This window comes from Phyllobates terribilis, unplaced genomic scaffold (genome assembly GCF_046119375.1).
Source record: "Phyllobates terribilis strain yellow unplaced genomic scaffold, ASM4611937v1 Scaffold_5__5_contigs__length_657084704, whole genome shotgun sequence".
Classification (NCBI taxonomy): domain Eukaryota; kingdom Metazoa; phylum Chordata; class Amphibia; order Anura; family Dendrobatidae; genus Phyllobates; species Phyllobates terribilis.
Window position 1 is genome coordinate 102,365,896 of NW_027362765.1, and position 18,775 is coordinate 102,384,670.

An 18,775-nucleotide genomic window follows, 5' to 3' on the forward strand; every position below is an offset into this window, starting at 1 on the left:
GCGCGAGGTTGCGGGTTTTCTGGCGTTAATTAGGGTCTGAATGACGTTGTCAGCAAAAACCCGCCTTCCTCAACACTGTGGCCTCAACGGCCATGCCATTAAATTCAGAGAACGAGAACTCTGATGAAGAATAGGTCCTTGAGAGAGGAGATCCGGACGGTCTGGTAGTCTCCAGGGGGAGTCGACGAGCAGGTTTACTAGATCTGCGTACCTGATGAATCTGGGCCAATCCGGGGCTACAAGAATTACCGGTACTCCTTCTGTCTTGATCTTTTTGATGACTCGAGGGATCAACGGTGTAGGGCAGCTGGAACTGAGACCATGACATGACTAGCGCGTCTTGAGCGATCGCTAGCGGATCGCGGGACCGAGCTACAAAGGATGGGACCTTGTGGTTTAACCGAGACGCCATGAGGTCGACGTCCGGCGTGCCCCAGTGTAAGCAAATCTGATGAAACATCTCGGGATGGAGAGACCATTCTCCTGAGGCAAGGCCCTGGCCGACTGAGGAAGTCGGCTGCCCAATTGTCGACCCCCAGAATGTAGACTGCTGAGATTGCCGGAAGTGTCTTCTCAGCCCAAACTAGCACTCTTGCCACCACTTTCAAGACGGGCTTGCTGCGCGTTCCTCCCTGATGGTTTATGTACGCCACGGCCATGGCATTGTCCGATTGTACGCGGACTGGGAATCCTGCTAGAATCTCCTGCCAGTGACGCAACGCCAGGTAAATTGCCCTTATCTCCAAGATGTTGATCGGTAGGGAGACTTCGTGGGGACTCCTCCGGCCCTGGACCGTGTGGTGAAGGAAGACTGCCCCCCAACCGATGACCACCTGCCAGCGAAGCGGTAGGAATGACCTCCCGGGTCTGAAGGAAGTGGGGCGGGTCCACCAGGTTAGTGACCTTCTCACTTGAAGAGGTGACCTGATGCGTCGATCTAGAGATGACGGGTTCTTGTCCCAAGTCGACAGAAGGGCCAGTTGAAGAGGCCGGGTATGGAACTGGTCAAACAGTACTGCTTCCATAGCTGTCACCATTTTTCCCAGGACACTCATGCATAGGAGAAGAGAGTGTGGACTTGGGTCGGAGAGAAGGTGGATCCCCCGATGGAGAGAGTTTATCTTTTCCCTCTGAAGAAGGACCCAGGCGCGGGTCGTGTCGAACGGCATCCCTAGAAAGGTTACACGTTGAGATGGGACCAGGGAGGATTTGTCTGTGTTGATCAGCCAGTCTAACCGAGAGAGCGTGTTCAAGGTGATCTGGAGGCTGTGGAGACAGTCCCTGAACGTGGGGCCTTTGATTAACAGGTCGTCGACGTAGGGGATAATTACAATCCCCCTGGCTCGTAGAATGGCCATGACCGTCGCCATTACCTTTGTGAAAACCCTCGGGGCAGAGGCGAGGCCGAAGGGGAGGGAAGTAAACTGGTAATGTGCGTCCTGGAAGGAAAAGCGAAGGAACTTCTGATATGATGCGCAGATTGGGATGTGAAGATACGCGTCCTGAATGTCCACTGAACATAGATATTCCTCGGCTTCCATCGAGGCGATTACCGACCTGAGGGACTCCATTCTGAAGTGCCGGGTGCGTACTTGTCGGTTTAGCCGTTTGAGATCCAGGATCGGACGTAGTGAGCTGTCCTTTTTGGGAACAAAAAAAGATTGGAGTAAAAACCTGAAAACCTTTCCTGAAAGGGGACGGGAACTATTACTCCTGAGCGCAGAAGGGAGGCAATCACCGTGAGCAGATATTTCCATGCGTGGGTGATCTGATCCGCTAGGTCAGCCAGATCGTCCGGGGAAGCCCCTGTTAAGATGCCCTGCCTAAGCTGTTTGGCCCATGCGGACACTGCTTTTGATACCCAAGTTGAGGCAAAGGAAGGACAAAGGGAGGAACCAGCAGCCTCGAAGGCTGACTTAGCCAAGGCCTCATCCTGTCTATCCGTAGTGTCTTTGAGGGAGGAACAGTCTAGAAGAGACAGCACCGTTTTGGCCGAGACACGAGAGACAGGAGGATCCACTGATGGGGACTCCGTCCATTTGCTGACAAGGTCATGGTAAAACGGGTATAGCATGTCTAACTGTTTCTTTACTGTGAAGCGTTTTTCTGGATGCTTCCAGTTTCTGAAAGACATCCTCAAATTCTGTATGGTTAGCAAAAGTGCGTGCCAGGCGCTTAATTCTCTTGAAGGAAACGGAGTAGTCCTGAGAAGGGCTCTCGTCCTCTTTAAAGTGCAGAGTCTGATTGATGGCTGATATAAGGCTGTCAACCACGTCATAGATCTTGGAATATTGGTCCGTGTCGGAACCAGAGTCTGAATCTGATGCAGAGTTAGATCCCAGGGCGACCTCCGGGGAAGAGGTGTGAGATGCAGAGAGCATCTTGGAGACTGGAGAGCTGGAGGATGAGCTTGTGTGAGTCCGTTTCTGAGCACGTGCTCTCAGTCTGCCCTTGGGAGGAGGGGGCAGGGGTGCCTGCGAAGTGTCCGTGGGAACGGTTGGAGCACTGGTGGCCATGGATAACAAAGGCAAGCGTTCTAGGACCTGCACCAGAGACTGAGATACCTTGGTGAGGTCAGAGAGACTGGGACATAGCAACAGCCCACTCTGGAGGAGAGGGAGTTCCTTCGTCCTGAGCGGCGGGGGGATCTTGGGGTGCCAGCATGGCGGGAGGTTTGCAGGTCGAGCAGAAAGCTGTTGTGAGACCCGCGGGCCACTTAGTACTGCAAAGAGCACAGGCATAGTATGTGACTATGTGAGAGGGACGGACATAGAGCTCCCTGGGTTTGGGCATATGTGCCTGAACAGGGAAACTGCAAAGGAGGGAGCCTGTGGGCAGGAAAAAGTGTGAGCCGGTGCCAGGGCAGAGCCTACCCGGTCCTGAAGTAACCACGGCCAGTGTCACCCGTCCGAATTCCAGAGCTGAGGCTAGAGCGGTCCGCTGTTGCCAGGCAGAGTGGTGCCGCCTGAGTCAGGAGCAGAGCTGCGGTGATGAAGCAGCCAGGCAGAGTGATGCCGCCGGCGTAGAGGCGCAGGGCAGGAGCAGACCGCACTGCCCTGATGACGAGGGGCACCGAGGCTCTGATAGGTGGAAGGAATGGGAGCGGGCTTAAAGGACCCGGCTGCTGATAAGTCCCCAGGAGAGCTTGTGGGCGTGGCGTAAGCGTCACAATGCTCCTCGGCCCTAATTGGTCGATTGCCGGAGGGGGCGTATACCCGCCGGTAAGAGGAACGGCCCATCAGACACGCCCCCCCACGGAGAAAGCGCGGGCAGTTTTGCCGTGCATAATGGAGAAGAAGGAGGTGGGGAATGAGGAGGACGCTGAAGATGCAAGGAGAGGGGGCGTTGCTCGGGAAGCGCTGGTGAAGTAAGCACCATGTTTGAAGTGAGGGGGGGGCTGGGACCTGCGGTTGTGAGACAGCAGGAGAGATTGTAACTTTTTGTCTTTTTAAGGTCCCGATACCTCTTTTCTCCCTTCTGAGGATGGTCACAGGAGGTCCTCCGTGGATAAGGGGGGGGTCCTGGCTCTTCCTCCTTCCCGCACTGACCGTACTGGACAGTGCAGGAGACTGTGTCGACTCCAGAATCTGGGGGAAGGTCACCGCAGGGACCACCGTCTCCCTCCCAGGCCGCTCCGAGGAGGGGGCTGGGGTGGGGAATAGGCAAGGACTGGCCACCAGGAATCACCCTGAGACACCGTGAGGTGACAGGGGACAGGTCCTGCCCAGCGGGTCCGAGAGTGGGCGATGTGGGGGGTGCTACACTGCTCTCTCGGTCGCTTGTGAAATGGGTTAACAGGGGACGCAGTGTTACCTGTTAACCCTGAAGAGCTGTATCTGAAAAATAAAGAACAAGTATTAATAAAACATAACAGGGTTGGATCTGTTAGGATCCAGTCTACCTCCTACAGACACTAAGCTTAAACTGGTGAGCTTGGTGCCTGTAGGCGGGTGCATACTGCGGAGGAGGAGCCATTTCTTTTTTGCCTAGTGTCAACCTCCTAGCGACAACAGAATACACCCATGGTCCTGTGACCCCCATTGAAGCGAGAAAGAAATACTCTTTGTTCTCAAGAATGGACAAATTTTTAATTTTATAGTTTACTGCTCCTTGCCTTGGCTACCGGCCACTGCTGCAGTCAGAGGTGGCCTGTTTAACAGGCAAATAGTACGCTCTTTCAAGCGCTGCTCTGAAGCCGACTGCAAGCTTCAGTCCCCCTGTACTCCTCTGATGCTGAAGAGGCAAGAGGGGGAGAGCGCACAGTTTGGGTCAGCGGAACAACCATGCCGCTCATCCAAACAGTTAATCGTTAGGAGCGTACGGCCCCAATGGTGGGCTTCTGAACAGAAAACCACTTTACGTTCTCTGTAGTCGAAAGGTAATGATCATCAATTATCCTTTACCTGCACAAATCCTCGTCAGGGTCTGTATCACCATCCATTTGTGCTCAAATGAACTTGATGAAGTCTCTAGTATGTTCAAAAATATTTCTTTGAAAAACACCTTTAAAAGAAAAAAGAATCTAAATAGGGTGAAGATCAACGCCCTCCAAGCCAGCGCAGGACGGCACGTGAAGCTGCAGCTTACCTCCACCTGCATTTTTAGATGCATCTTAAAATTAGACAGCAAGCTGAGGAATATGGCCAACGAGAGTTCAAAAACATCGGGTACAGAGGACACCCCGTTTTTCGATAAGGCTACACAGAGGTATTGCTTGATTGCATTGATGAACATTTCATGGGTCCTAAAGATGGGGCCGGCATTTTGCAATACTGACAGGAGGAGTTGGAGAGAGAGGATCTTAGAGCGGAGTTCATGGGACCTGCAAAACAAAAACAAAGTCACATGTGCAGACCTATACAAAAATTATATAACATGTATGGTACAGATTGTATAATATGTATGGCACAAAAGAATATATGTCATATTTAAAGGGGGCAGTCAGAAGCTATTGGTGTATAAGCAGTGGCCTTAATACAGATAGGAGGTTTGTACAGCTGCCATGAAGATGCCATTCATGAAAGAGGAGAACATTTTATGTGGCATTTCTAATGATGCGTATTATTAGCAGATAAAGTGCTATCTAGGCCTAAAATCAAGCAAGATCATGTTATGTGACATGGGACTGCCTCCCATTTAAGGCTGATCAGGAGTTCACTTACTTAGGGTCTGGAGGTCCATCTCCCAGAGGCTTCATGGATAGTTTACAGAGTGAGCGAAACACTAGGAAAGCATCTTTTTGTAAGATGTGTGTAAATCTAGCACCAGAGTGTTGGCCGGGAAGGGAATCAGACTCCTGAATAAGAGAAAAAAGATCAAATGACATTGGATCCAGTAGATTATGTTGTGATCCAACCAAAAATGTCTGGAGATCACTGCTCCAAATATAGAAGGGGCTGTCATACCAGATAATCCGTGGAAGACACAGACTGCCCGTCATCTGCTATTCCATTACTGTGGATATTCTCAGGTGGTGGGAGGTCAGCGGTTTCGGAGTCACAAGGTACACTGGCTGTAACTTTCTCTTCAGGCTCTAAGGAAGGAAATCATAAAAGATAAGAAACTATGTCAGCAGTTTCCGTTATCAGTAAAGTTCATCACTTTTAAAATGTCATCTTCATTACAACAACCCCCAAATTTCTAGATGTTGCATTACTAATTAAAATATCCCATGAAGAATTAGTAAGAACCCTCATACCTTGAACATCAGATTCATTTGGTAGCTCCTGTGTTCTGTCCACCTGTACTGGCACCTCATGCGCACCATCCACCTGTGCTTGCACCTCCTGAGTCCCTTCTGCCTGTGCTGGCACCTCCTGAGTCCCTTCTGCCTGTGCTGGGGTCTCCTCAGCGATGTCCTTCTGTTCTGGAAGCTCCTGCAAAGCTTCTGCCTGAGCTGGTGCCTCCCGTACAACTTCCATCTGTGCTGGAACCTGCAGTGCCCCGTCTTCCTGTGTTGGTGCCTCCTTAAGCACTAGATAAGAGAAACTCATATGATAACCTAAGCTTTTAATGTCCTACTGACACAATATATATTCAAAGTTACAACAGAGTCGTTTGATCACACACTTTGGGGCCGTTCATCAAGACTTGCATAGCGCACACTCGATATGCGCCAATACTGATGGAGCACAAGAGGCACCAAATTTATTAAAAGGCATACGCCACTTAATGAATTTGGTGCTTCTTCTGAGTGGCACAAGTCTCTATGCCCTGTACTGGAAATGCTGCTCTAGGCAGGGAGACTGGAAGTTTCGATGAATTGGCCAGGTGGGGGTCACACCCATCCTGCCTCCTCCTCAGCTCCGCTCATTTCGGCGGAGATTATTCAAAGTGGCGTGAAGATGCAAAAAGCCACAACATTTTTGTGCAACTTTGTGTTGCACAAAAATGTTGTGAATTTTCTACAATTTTACATCACTTTTGTGGCATTAAAGCTTTAACCCCTTAAGCCCCGAGGGTGGTTTGCACGTTAATGACCAGGCCAATTTTTACAATTCTGACCACTGTCACTTTATGAGGTAATTACTCTGGAACGCTTCAACGGATCCCCCTGATTCTGAGACTGTTTTTTCGTGACATATTGTACTTCATGACTGTGGTAACATTTCTTTGATATCACTTGCGTTTATTTGTGAAAAAAACGGAAATTTGGCAAAAATGTAGAAAATTTTGCAATTTTCAAAATTGGAATTTTTATGCCCTTAAATCAGAGAGATATATCACACAAAAGAGTTAATAAATAACATTTCCCACATGTCTACTTTACATCAGCACAATTTTGGAACCAAAATTTTTTTTGTTAGGGAGCTATAAGGGTTAAAAGTTGACCAGCGATTTCTCATTTTTCCAACAAAATTTACAAAACCATTTTTTTAGGGACCACATCACATTTGAAGTCACTTTGAGAGGTCTTTATGACAGAAAATACCCAAAAGTGACACCATTCTAAAAACTGCACGCCTCATGGTGCTCAAAACCACATTCAAGAAGTTTATTAACCCTTCAGGTGCTTCACAGGAATTTTTGGAATGTGTAAGAAAAAAATGAACATTTAACTTTTTTCACAAAAATGTTACTTTAGACCGAATTTTTTTTATTTTCACAGGGGTAACAAGAAAAAATGGACCCCAAAATTTGTTGTGCAATTTCCCCTGGGCACGCAGATACCCAATATGTGGGGAAAAAACACTGGTTGGGCGCACGGCAGGGCTCGGAAGGGAAGGAGCGCTATTTGACTTTTTGATTGTAAAATTTGCTTGAATAATTAGCGGACGCCATGTTGTGTTTGGAGAGCCCCTGTGAGCCCAAACATTGGAGCTCCCCCACAAGTGACCCCATTTTGGAAAATAGACCCCCCAAGGCACCTATCTAGATGCATAGTGAGCACTTGGAACCCCCAGGTGCTTCACAAATTGATTCGTAAAAATGAAAAAGTGTTTTTTTTTTCACTTTTTCATTTTTACGAATCAATTTGTGAAGCACCTAGGGGTTCCAAGTGCTCACTATGCATCTAGATAGGTGCCTTGGGGGGGGGTCTAGTTTCCAAAATGGGGTCACTTGTGGGGGAGCTCCAATGTTTGGGCACACAGGGACTCTCCAAATGCAACATGGTATCCGCTAACAAATTGAATGGAAAATCGGCTCAAATTGTTAGCGGACACCATGCTGCGTTTGGAGAGCCCCTGTGTGCCCAAGCATTGGAGCTCCCCCACAAGTGACCCCATTTTGGAAACTAGACCCCCCAAGGCACCTATCTAGATGCATAGTGAGCACTTGGAACCCCCAGGTGCTTCACAAATTGATTCGTAAAAATGAAAAAGTTTTTTTTTTTTCACTTTTTCATTTTTACGAATCTATTTGTGAAGCACCTAGGGGTTCCAAGTGCTCACTATGCATCTAGATAGGTGCCTTGGGGGGTCTAGTTTCCAAAATGGGGTCACTTGTGGGGGAGCTACAATGTTTGGGCACACAGGGACTCTCCAAATGCAACATGGCGTCCGCTAACAATTTGAGCCGATTTTCCATTCAATTTGTTAGCGGACACCATGTCGCGTTTGGAGAGCCCGTGATGTGCCTAAACAGTGGAGCTCCCCCACAAGTGACCCCATTTTGGAAACTATACCCCTCGAGGATTTTATTAAGGTATATAGTGAACATTTTAAACCCAGAGGTACGACACAGAATTTGTTTACATTAGGTCATCATATTGAATAAGTTGTCATTAGTCTTGAGTGCAAGTGCTCGCTACTTGAGTTTGCATCGGGTACTCAGGTATGCACCATGTACAGCGTGTGCTCGAGTGACATGCTCGAGTCCCTGCTCCGCATGTTTCACGGTAATTAGACACCCAAAAAAAAAAACATGCGGGGATCGCTCATGCATGGCAGGCAATCCCCGTAAAGTTTATTTGGCCGCGAAGCATATGGGGCAGAGACTCGAGCATGTCACTCAAATACCCACGATACTCAATGCATACCAGAGCACCCGATGCAAACTCAAGTAGCGAGCACTTGCGCTCAACACTAGTCGCCATATCGTCATCTTTTTTTCTTACTTTTGAAAAAAATCCCAACCCCATGACAACCCTAACCCCAACCCTAACCGTAGCACAACCCTAACCGTAGCACAACCCTAACCCTAGCACAACCCTAACCCTAGCACAACCCTAACCCTAGCACAACCCTAACCCCAAACCCAGCCCTAACCCTAGCCCAATCCTAACCCAAGAGTTTATTTTTGACGCCGTTCCTCGTGCGGTATAAGTGATTAGACGACTTTATTCTTCGGGTCGGTGTGATTACAGCAATACCAGAATCATATGGGGTTTTTATGACTGACAGCTGTCACACACTATAAAAGACGCATTTTTTGTAAAATCTAGTTTTTGCATCGCCATATTTTGAGAGCTATAATTTTTCCAGATTTTGGCAGACAGTCATGTAACGGCTTGTTTTTTGCGGGATGAGTTGATGTTGTTATTGGTGCCATTTTCAGGCACGTGACATTTTTTGATCGCTTTCTATTCCGATTTTTGGGAGGCAGAATAAACAAAAACCAACAATTCAGGAATTGTTTTTTTGTTTTTTTTTATTCTGTTCCGCGTGTGGTAAAATTGATAAGGTAGCTTTATTCTTCGGGTCAGTACGTTTACAGCGGTACCACATTTATATCGTTTTTCTATGTTTTGCACTTTTACATAATAAAAGCAATTTTACAGAAAAAATTATTTTTTAGCATAGCTTTATTCTGAGAGCTATAACTTTTTTATTTTTCGGCTGATGGAGCAGTATGGCGGCTTGTTTTTTGCAGGACGAGATAACGTTTTCAGCAGTACCATTTTTATTTATATTTGTCTTTTTGATCGCGTGTTATTCCATTTTTTGTTTGGCGGTATGGTGATAAAGCATTGTTTTTTGCTTGTTTTTTTTTTTTTACCGTGTTCACTGAAGGGGTTAACTAGTGGGACAGTTTTGTAGGTCAGGTTATTCCGGACACGGCGATACCAAATATGTGTACTTTTATTTTTTTTTATAATATTTATTGATGGGTACATTATATTTTTATTTTTGGTGGATTATTCATTTTTTTTTTTTTTTTTATATTTTTGCAATTTTTTTTTTTTTTTTTCACTTTCTGAAAGTTTATATACTTTATTACTTTGTCCCACTCTGGGACTTTCACTTTTTTTTCTCTGATCACCTGCATGGCACAGGAATGCAGCACCATCCCTGTGCCATGCAGGCTGTCAGCGCTGCACAGTGAGAAGATTGTTTGGAGATGCACTGCGCATGTCCAAACAATCTTCCTGCTGTCTGGTGACCCGGATGTTGTCATGACGACATCGGGTCGTCATGGCAACAACCGGGAAGCCTTTGCAGACAGCGCTGGAAGCCGGAAGAGGAGGTGAGTATCTGCGATCACCTCCCCTTGCCACCGCAATGCTGCGATCGACTTCGATCGCAGCATCGCGGGGGTTAATGTGCTGGGAGCGGTGCAGGACCACTCCCTGCACATAGTATCGGGTGTCAGCTGTGACAATCAGCTGACACCCGGCGGCGATTGCGCCCGCACAGCCTGTGTGCGCGCGCGATCGCCATGACGTACTAATATGGGTCTGGCTCTTAAGTCCCAGGGCACAGACGCTTATTAGTACGTCAAATGTTGTTAAGGGGTTAATGAATTGGCCCCTTTGTTTTTATTGTATGTGTCCTTCCTCTACCATCACTGCCCTGGGTCCCTTCCGCTGTCTTTGAGGCTCCTAATTACATCACTAATAAATACACGTTTTCTAAAACATTCTACTTCAGACTGTGGTCTTGCAATGCATTTACAAAACAGTCCTTTACACAGATTAGCTGCACCTCCTCCATATCGTAGGAGGTTCAGGTGATTACAGCCTCCGTTCTGGCTATAATGGAACAAGTCCAGCTCACCTCCGTCCTCTTTTTGATGGCTGCCATTGGTGACGCTGCTGCTTGTAGGTGTAGGTGGAGCGCTCAGAGGATAGCTGCCTTTTCTGAATACAGTAGCTGGAGAGCCCATTAATTTGTGAGCAGCAGGAGAATAAAGCTTCTGTTTTGTATAATCTCGATCGTTGACCTATAAGAATACACAAAATTTATCAGTAACACAGTGAAGGGTCTCAGAGATAATCACTTTCATGTAAATCAGGTATCAGGTTAAGTTCTTACTGCCTGAGTTTCCATGCGGATGAAGATGACATTTAGCATCTGCGTCAATGTGGCCTTGGCAGTGGTCTGATTCACTAGGTTTTTGCTGGCAAGGTATATGTTGTAACATGTTCGCACAGTGTGCAGGACGGTGGCCTCGTGGATCTCAACATATGGAGAGGTAACAACAGTCAGGAGAGCCTGGATAAGTAAGAACAGCGATTGTTATCAAGTGCAATGTAGTTAAGATTGTCCCAGCTTTGTCATGGGTGAACTTCACCGTGTTTCAGAGATCAGACACTATGAGGAAGGGCCCCCTGATAAAGATATGGGCGAAACGTGCGTTGGGGCAGCGAGGTGGACAGAATATGGGCACTAACTCTAATAATACAGGAAAATACCCGTCCAGCATGATCTAAATCCTTTAAGTCAGCAGATATTGATTCCCATTTCAGACTAATAGTCTTGTGAACTTACAAGCATCCACTCTGCACTTTATATATAACACATAGCACTTTGCCTATATCACTGGTCAGTATCACATTGAATGCATGGGTTTATTTATTTGCTGGAGGAGAGAAGAGGTGAGCATAATTGTTTACTTTTTTGTGTGCCACGTGACGGGGATCAGGGGGTGCCAAGCATACCAGGATGGAGGCGTGCAAAGCATACCAGGATGGGGGATGAGGGGGGCCATACATACCAGGATGACGGAGGCCATACATACCAGGATGACGGATGAAGGGTGCCATACATACCAGGAAGAGAGATGACGGGTGCCATACATACCAGGATGGGGATGAGGGGTGCCATGCATACCAGGATGGGGATGAAGGGTGCCATATATAGCAGGATGGGGGATATTAACCTATAAAAGTGTCAGCAGCAGACGCCCTCCCCCTTAACAGGGCATCATGACCACATTTTTTGCTTAAATTTTTTTCTATTTGCCTCCTCTAAAACCTAGGTGCGTCTCATGGTCCGGTGGGTCTTATAGTCCGAAAAATACAGTTTGTATTTAGCCATATATAAATTGGATTACCTTGGCAGCAGTGGTATTTGTGTCCCAAACTGCATTGTTGCAATTTCACTTCATGCATGTCTTTTTTCTCGCTTTCATGGAAGCACTTCATTTAAATGATTTAGTGTTTTTTCTTTTTACTAATAAAGTGATTGTGGTTGAATACTCATATGTTTTTCAAAGAGTTTAATTGCCTTTTGAACTCAGTGCAGTATGTATAGTTGAGTTATACCTAACACGTGTATTGATTCCAGATGAGAGTATAAGTACAAACAATGAGGAAGGGGGTGTAAACCAACCAAATCATTAACACCAAAAAAAACAATCAGGTTCTGGGTTTTATTCTACGAAAAGGTCTCTAAAAAAAAAAAAAGAGCTCCGATATGACAGGCAGCCCCTCATTTTCTTTGGACAAGATGCAAGTCTCACCTTGATGATCTGGAGCTGCACCCCCTCATCTGTCTGGGGGCCCTGGAAACAATTGCAGATGGTATCCACTATGCGATCAATGAGGCGTTTCCCGGCAATGCCTTTATCTGGAGCGTTGCCAGTTATATGACCGTAAGCAATTAGTTTCTACGAGATAGGAAGACAGCATAAAGGTCAGAGTGAAGTGCTATGGATGTACAGTACAATGCTTAGAAACAGATTACTTATATATACACTGCTCAAAAAAATAAAGTTAACACTCAAATAACACATCCTAGATCTGAATGAATGTTCTGTACAAAGTTGAATGTGCTGACAACAAAATCACACAAAAATCATCAATGGAAATCAAATTTATTAACCAATAGAGGCCTGGATTTGGAGTCACCCCCAAATTTAAAGTGGAAAAACACACTACAGGCTGATCCAACTTTGATGTAATGTCCTTAAAACAAGTCAAAATGAGGCTCAGTATTGTGTGTGGCCTCCACGTGCCTGTATGACCTCCCTACAACGCCTGGGCATGCTCCTGATGAGGTTGCGGATGGTCTCCTGTGGGATCTCCTCCCAGACCTGGACTAAACCATCCGTCAACTCCTGGTCAGTCTGTGGTGCAACGTGACGTTGGTGGATGGAGCGAGACATGATGTCCCAGATGTGCTCAATCGGATTCAGGTCTGGGGAACGGGTGGGCGGGCCAGTCCACAGCTTCAATGCCTTCATCTTGCAGGAACTGCTGACACACTCCAGCCACATGAGGTCTGGCATGCTCCTGCATTAGGAGAAACCCAGGGCCAACCGCACCAGTATATGGTCTCACAAGGGGTCTGAGGATCTCATCTCGGTACCTAATGGCAGTCAGGCTACCTCTGGCGAGCACATGGAGGGCTGTGCGGCCCTCCAAAGAAATGCCACCCCACACCATTACTGACCCACTGCCAAACAGGTCATGCTGAAGGATGTTGCAGGCAGCAGATTGCTCTACATGGCATCTTCAGACTCTGTCACATCTGTCACATGTGCTCAGTGTGAACCTGCTTTCATCTGTGAAGAGCACAGGGTGCCAGTGGCGACTTTGCCAATCCTGGTGTTCTGTGGCAAATGTCAAGCGTCCTGCACGGTGTTGGGCTGTGAGCACAACCTCCATCTGTGGATGTCGGGCCCTCATAGCACCATCATGGAGTCGGTTTCTAACCGTTTATGCAGACACATGCACATTTGTGGCCTGCTGGAGGTCATTTTGCAGGGCTCTGGCAGTGCTTCTCCTGTTCCTCCTTGCACAAAGTCGGAGGTAGCGGTCCTGCTGCTGGGTTGTTGCCCTGCTACGGACCCCTCCACGTCTCCTGGTGTACTGGCCTGTCTCCTGGTAGAGCCTCCAGCCTCTGGACACTACGCTGACAGACACAGGAAACCTTCTTGCCACAGCTCGCATTGATGTGCCATCCTGGATGAGCTGCACTACCTGAGCAACTTCTGTGGGTTGTAGAGTCCGTCTCATGCTACCACGAGTGTGAAAGCACAACCAACATTCAAAAGTGACCAAAACATCAGCCAGAAAGAATTGGTACTGAGATGTGGTCTGTGGTCCCCACCTGCAGAACCACTCCTTTATTGAGGGTGTCTTGATAATTTACAATCATTTCCATCTACTGTCTATTCCATTTGCACAACAGCATGAGAAATTAGTTGTCAATCAGTGTTGCTTCCTAAGTGGACAGTTTGATTTCACAGAAGCTTGATTTACTTGGAGTTATATTCTGTTGTTTAAGTGTTCCCTTTATTTTTTTGAGCAGTGTATATATACATATCTCACAGGTAAGCAATATACATCAGTGGGTGCAGAGCCCATCAGGCACAACCAAACCTATATATATATATCCCATAGCTGGCCTAACAGAGATATTACCCGTGCATGTAACCGGCTAAACTGCTGGTACTAGTTATGCCATATCAGCTTTGCAGTGTCTGCCCACCCGTGTGTGCTAAGTACCTGCAAGCAGTCCAGGGACGTGCTGACCACTCGAGGAGACTTTAGTTGACATGCCAACTCAAACGGAAGGAAATATCTATCGGCTTCGATGAATTTAGGTTTAAAGGGAGGAGCGGATTCATCCCTAAAAGGAGTGGAAAGGAAATTAGTCTTATAAAATAAAAATCTGTTGCATGGGAGGAAGAGGCAGACGCTGTGCACGTCACACTTACTTCTGCGGTTCCAATTCAGCTTTAAGTTCATCTGCAAAAACAGAAAAATAAAAGACATAGTTAACAAGAAGCAACGTGAATGCAGATCTGATATATTGTAACAGACAGACAGAAAACATGTCACACTACTGTCTTCATCTGACCTGCTACACAAGCAGCAATCAATGAATACTGCAGAGACATATTATGCAGCCACAGAGCAGAATGTCCTCACCCTGCAAATGGCTGCAGGGGATAGACAGAAACAGTGCAACCACTATTCTCATTACCAGGTAGCCCCAGCCACGTAGGTACACAGCAACACAAATCCCTCAGTCAGTCCTGTATCCTCCACGCCACTGATAAATTGCTCACTATGGACACCTACTGGCACAAAAGGAGTAGGAAGCAGGAGGACTATGGAGGTGTCCACCATCTACATGTGAAAAATTAAAGGGGTTAGCCAAGACTTTGGAGTTGTTGGCTAAGAACTTACCAACAGGTTGTTGCTCATTACCAGCCTGTTCGGCCCTGCAACAATCTTTTCCAGCTCAGTCAGCGATTCTCAAGCTTCATTTGACCTCACGTCAACAGAGCTGCTATTTCACTTCTGGGCTGCCCTGTCGACAAGGTTGCCACTGACTACGTCATGCTGATTGACAGCTGGCTCAGCCTAACGCAGCGGGGAGACGGTTGTCAATCTGAGAGAAGTCAGCAGTGACGCCCTATGAACAGAACAGAGTGATAAGAGAAGTTGCTGCTCTGTCCATGTTACGTCACCGGTAACAAGAGAATTGCTTACAGGAGAGATCCTTGTCCATTCTGAGCTGGAACAGATCTTCGCCAAAAAAACAAAGTCTCGGACAACCCCTTTAAAGTTAGTTGAGCAGGGAGGTCTTCCTCTCCACCTTTACATTAATGTTGATGAGCAGTATTGTCCATATGTAACCGCTTCTCAACAGAGTCCTATATTAGGATCAGAAAACGGTGTTATACAGCTGGAACCTTTCTCAAACAGCAGCAATCAAAACCAGCTCCAAACACTGCTGCTTAACCACTTACAAGCCAATGCCCATTTCTGACAGTGGCACGCATGGTTGCATGTCCATGTGGTACCGATGGGTTACCATGAAAATCACTGACACTTGTACTCCCATGTTTATAGGAGGTCCTCATTTTTAATATATACTGCAATATTCAAGTGTAAAAGTCCAATCTTTGAAAACATAAAATGAATTAACCTATATAGTAAATGGCAAAAAGAAAAAAAAAATCTAAATGCCAGCCTTGGTGTTTTCATTAATAGCACATCGTCAAAAAAAAAGGAATAAAAACAATGGACCCAATTTATCAAAGCTTTCACTCTTGAATTCTTGATTAAAAGCTTTGAAAAGTTGCAAAAATTAGGCGAAACTAGAGGTTGCACCAAAAATTTTGCGACTTTTGGCGTTTTCACGCCAATTTGTACCAGCTGTGACAAAATAGGAGAAATAGGGGCACGGGAAGCCACACCACTTCTAATTCATAACGAGCTGTGGAGTTCCTTAAGCCAGAAATCTCACTCCATTACATGAGTAAAGTAAGATTTCTGGGGTAACACACACCACTAGTCAGATGCTCCAGATTCCTGCAGAGACATGCACCACTTCAGGAGGGTCTGAGTTTAGTACGCCACTTCACCAGCACCAGTGTGAACAACGCCAGTCACAATGAATCAGGCCCATTTCAGTTTGACATGTGAAAAACAAGTCCTCACACATCTCAGAAACCACCAATAGCCTCTTCAGAGAGGAAGAGGATGTGAATTCTAGCACCACCTAGAGTCAATATTGACTCTTTTATAAGACTTGCCACATAACTTAGGGTAAGAAGCCAAACTAGAAACTTAATTTGCAGACATGTATTTCGGGCTGTTTGCCCCTCCTCAATGCAAAGCATGAGATCTGATTTGGGTGGGTGAGAGGCCTCTGACAATAGGGTCTATATAGGTAGCGCTAAAATCCAAGAGGCTATTTGCATATTTAAATTCCCAGAGGAGCCTTTATGGCCTATGTGTCTCCTTATGCCGGCTTGGAACTGTTCACAAGGAGAAATGTTCCCCCTTAGGACCTCAGAAAACGCCAACACAAGCCCCCAAATAATTTTTTTTTAAACCAAACTCAGATTTTTTATTTTTAACCATTAAATTATAAAAAAAAATCATAGTTCCAGGTCATTTTTATCACAGCACAACGAAAGCGGTAAAACAAAAAATGACGGAATTATTTTTTTTTCAATTTTCATGCCACTAGAATTTTTTTCCACATTTTTAAGTACTTTATATGGTGAAATAAATGCTGTAGTTCAAAACCACAACTCATCCTGCAAAAAAAGAAAAGCCCCAATACAGCTTTGTCGACAGAAAAAATATAAAGGGTAATACTCTTTAAAAAGGCGAGGAAAAAAAAAACAAAAGCGTAAAAAAAAAATTTACCTAATCGGGGAGGGGTTTGAAGAGCAGCAAAATGTGCACAGATCACATTTAAAGGAGAGAAGCAAAAATATGTCAGGTGCTCAAATGTGATATTAATATAATATTGTAGGAGCAAGTATCAGCATGCTGCGGACACACAGAAGTTCCTTGTGCAGCACTATGTAAATAGCCAAGCTGCTGATGGAAATCCATCTGGGAAACAGCTAATAAAAGAGCGCCTCAATAACAGCACAGAGCCGCAAATAAAGACGCCATGACGGCTGCATACAAAAGAGATGACAAACAAAAATGCATTTTTAAAAATACTAGGACACTCATTGAATCTAGCTATGCTACAGTGATTCATGTCACAAAGTTAGCAACTCTTAGGAGGAGGATCATTCTCCCCTAGTAGAAATAAGCCGATCACTTTGTGCAACCATGGCCATGAACATGTTCTGCGCAAACTGAGCTTCCGGGATCCCAGCCTCAGGTTATTATCAGCAGGGCCGTGTTGAGGAGCTCAGGAATTTCTTGGAGCTCCTGTTGGACCATGAACCGGGATTGTCCGAATTGATAAGCTCATCTCTATCCCTTAGGCCTCATTCAGACTTCAGTGTTTTTCACGTATCCAAAAAAAAAAAAAAATGGTTCACATGTCATCAGTGTTTTTCACATATGGATAAATAAAAAATTACAAAGTTTCTCCTATCCTTTTCAATGTTAAAGGGGTTGGGGCTTGGGGTTCCAAGTGACTGCAGGCTTGTGAATCCTCACAGCGCACACACTGCGCTCTGTCAGGATTCTCTGGCACCAGGAGTGGTTAGACACAAGTATGTAATTTGCATAAGTGCTAATTGAGGGAGGCCGGACATGTCTAGTTGGAATGTGAAAAGATGCAATTAAATACTTGCAGATCACAAGACAGACCGTTTAAAGGGCTAGAGAATCATGACAGTACGCAATGTGAGGATTCACAAGACTGAGTATGAGGGTTGATATCAATGCTCAAACGTAATACATTTGTCACAAGTTCCCTCCAATCTCACATCTGTTACACGTCCACTCCTCTTCCCCTCGTACATAAGTCGAGCGTCCCCTCCTCCTCCCCTCGCACATCAGCCGCGCATCCCCTCCTCCTCCCCTCGTCCATGTCGCGCGTCCCCTCCACCTCCTCCCCCTCGTCCACCTGTCGCACGTCCCCTCCTCAACCTCCTTCTCCCCTCGTCCATCTGTCGCGCGTCCCCTCCTCAACCTCCTTCTCCCCTCGTCCATCTGTCGTGCGCCCATCCCTATCCTCCCCTCGTCCATCTGTCGCGCGTCCCCTCGTCCATCTGTCGTGCGTCTCCTCCCACTCCTCCATCTGTCGCGTGTACCCTCCTTCCCTCGTCCATCTGTCGCGTGTACCCTCCTCCTCCTCCTCCCCTAGTCCATCTGTCGCGCGTCCTCTCCTCCTTCTCCCCTCGTCCATCTGTCGCGCGTCGTCTCCTCCTCTTCCACTTGTCCATCTGTCGCGCGTCCCCTCCTCCTTCTCCCATCGTCCATCTGTCGCGCGTCCCCCTCCTGCGCGTCCCCTCCACCTCCTCCCCTCGTCCATGTGTCGCGCGTCCCCTTCCCCTACTCCCCTCGTCCATCTGTCGCGCGTCCCCTCATCCTCCTCCCCTCGTTCATCTGTCGAGCGTCCCCTCCTGCTTCTCCCCTCGTCCATCAGTCGCGCGTCTCCCTCCACCTCATGCGCGTCCCCCCTCCTCCTCCTCCCATCGCGCGTCCCCTCCAACTCCTTCCCTCGCCCCCTCCACCTCCTCCCTTCGCCCCTCTGTAGCGCGTCCCCTCCACCTCCTCGTTCCTGTCGCGTGTTCCCTCCACCTCTTCTCCTCGCCCCTCTGTCACGCGTCCCCTCCACCTCCTCCCCTCGCCCCTCTGTCGCGCGTCCCCTCCTCCTCCCCTCGTCCATCTGTCGCGCGTAACCTCCTCCTCCACCCCTAGTCCATCTGTCGCGCGCCCCCTCCTCCCTCTCCC

The 18,775-nt window shown here is 47.1% G+C and overlaps 1 protein-coding gene across 1 annotated transcript in view; it reads right to left on the reverse strand.

Moving 5' to 3' along the window:
* The window catches only part of ARFGEF2 (ARF guanine nucleotide exchange factor 2), a 45,503-nt gene extending 30,980 nt beyond the window's left edge, over positions 1–14,523 (reverse strand). The window contains exons 1-11 of the mRNA XM_073682644.1: positions 14,469–14,523; positions 14,326–14,356; positions 14,114–14,237; positions 12,124–12,270; positions 10,695–10,874; positions 10,437–10,602; positions 5,699–5,974; positions 5,406–5,533; positions 5,163–5,296; positions 4,588–4,822; positions 4,404–4,503 (exon numbers count right to left, since the gene is read on the reverse strand). Coding sequence (XP_073538745.1) covers positions 4,404–4,503; positions 4,588–4,822; positions 5,163–5,296; positions 5,406–5,533; positions 5,699–5,974; positions 10,437–10,602; positions 10,695–10,874; positions 12,124–12,270; positions 14,114–14,237; positions 14,326–14,356; positions 14,469–14,508 — 1,561 coding nt within the window. The 5' untranslated portion in view covers positions 14,509–14,523. The remainder of the gene's footprint in view (positions 1–4,403; positions 4,504–4,587; positions 4,823–5,162; positions 5,297–5,405; positions 5,534–5,698; positions 5,975–10,436; positions 10,603–10,694; positions 10,875–12,123; positions 12,271–14,113; positions 14,238–14,325; positions 14,357–14,468) is intronic.
* Between the last annotated feature and the right edge of the window lie 4,252 nt (positions 14,524–18,775).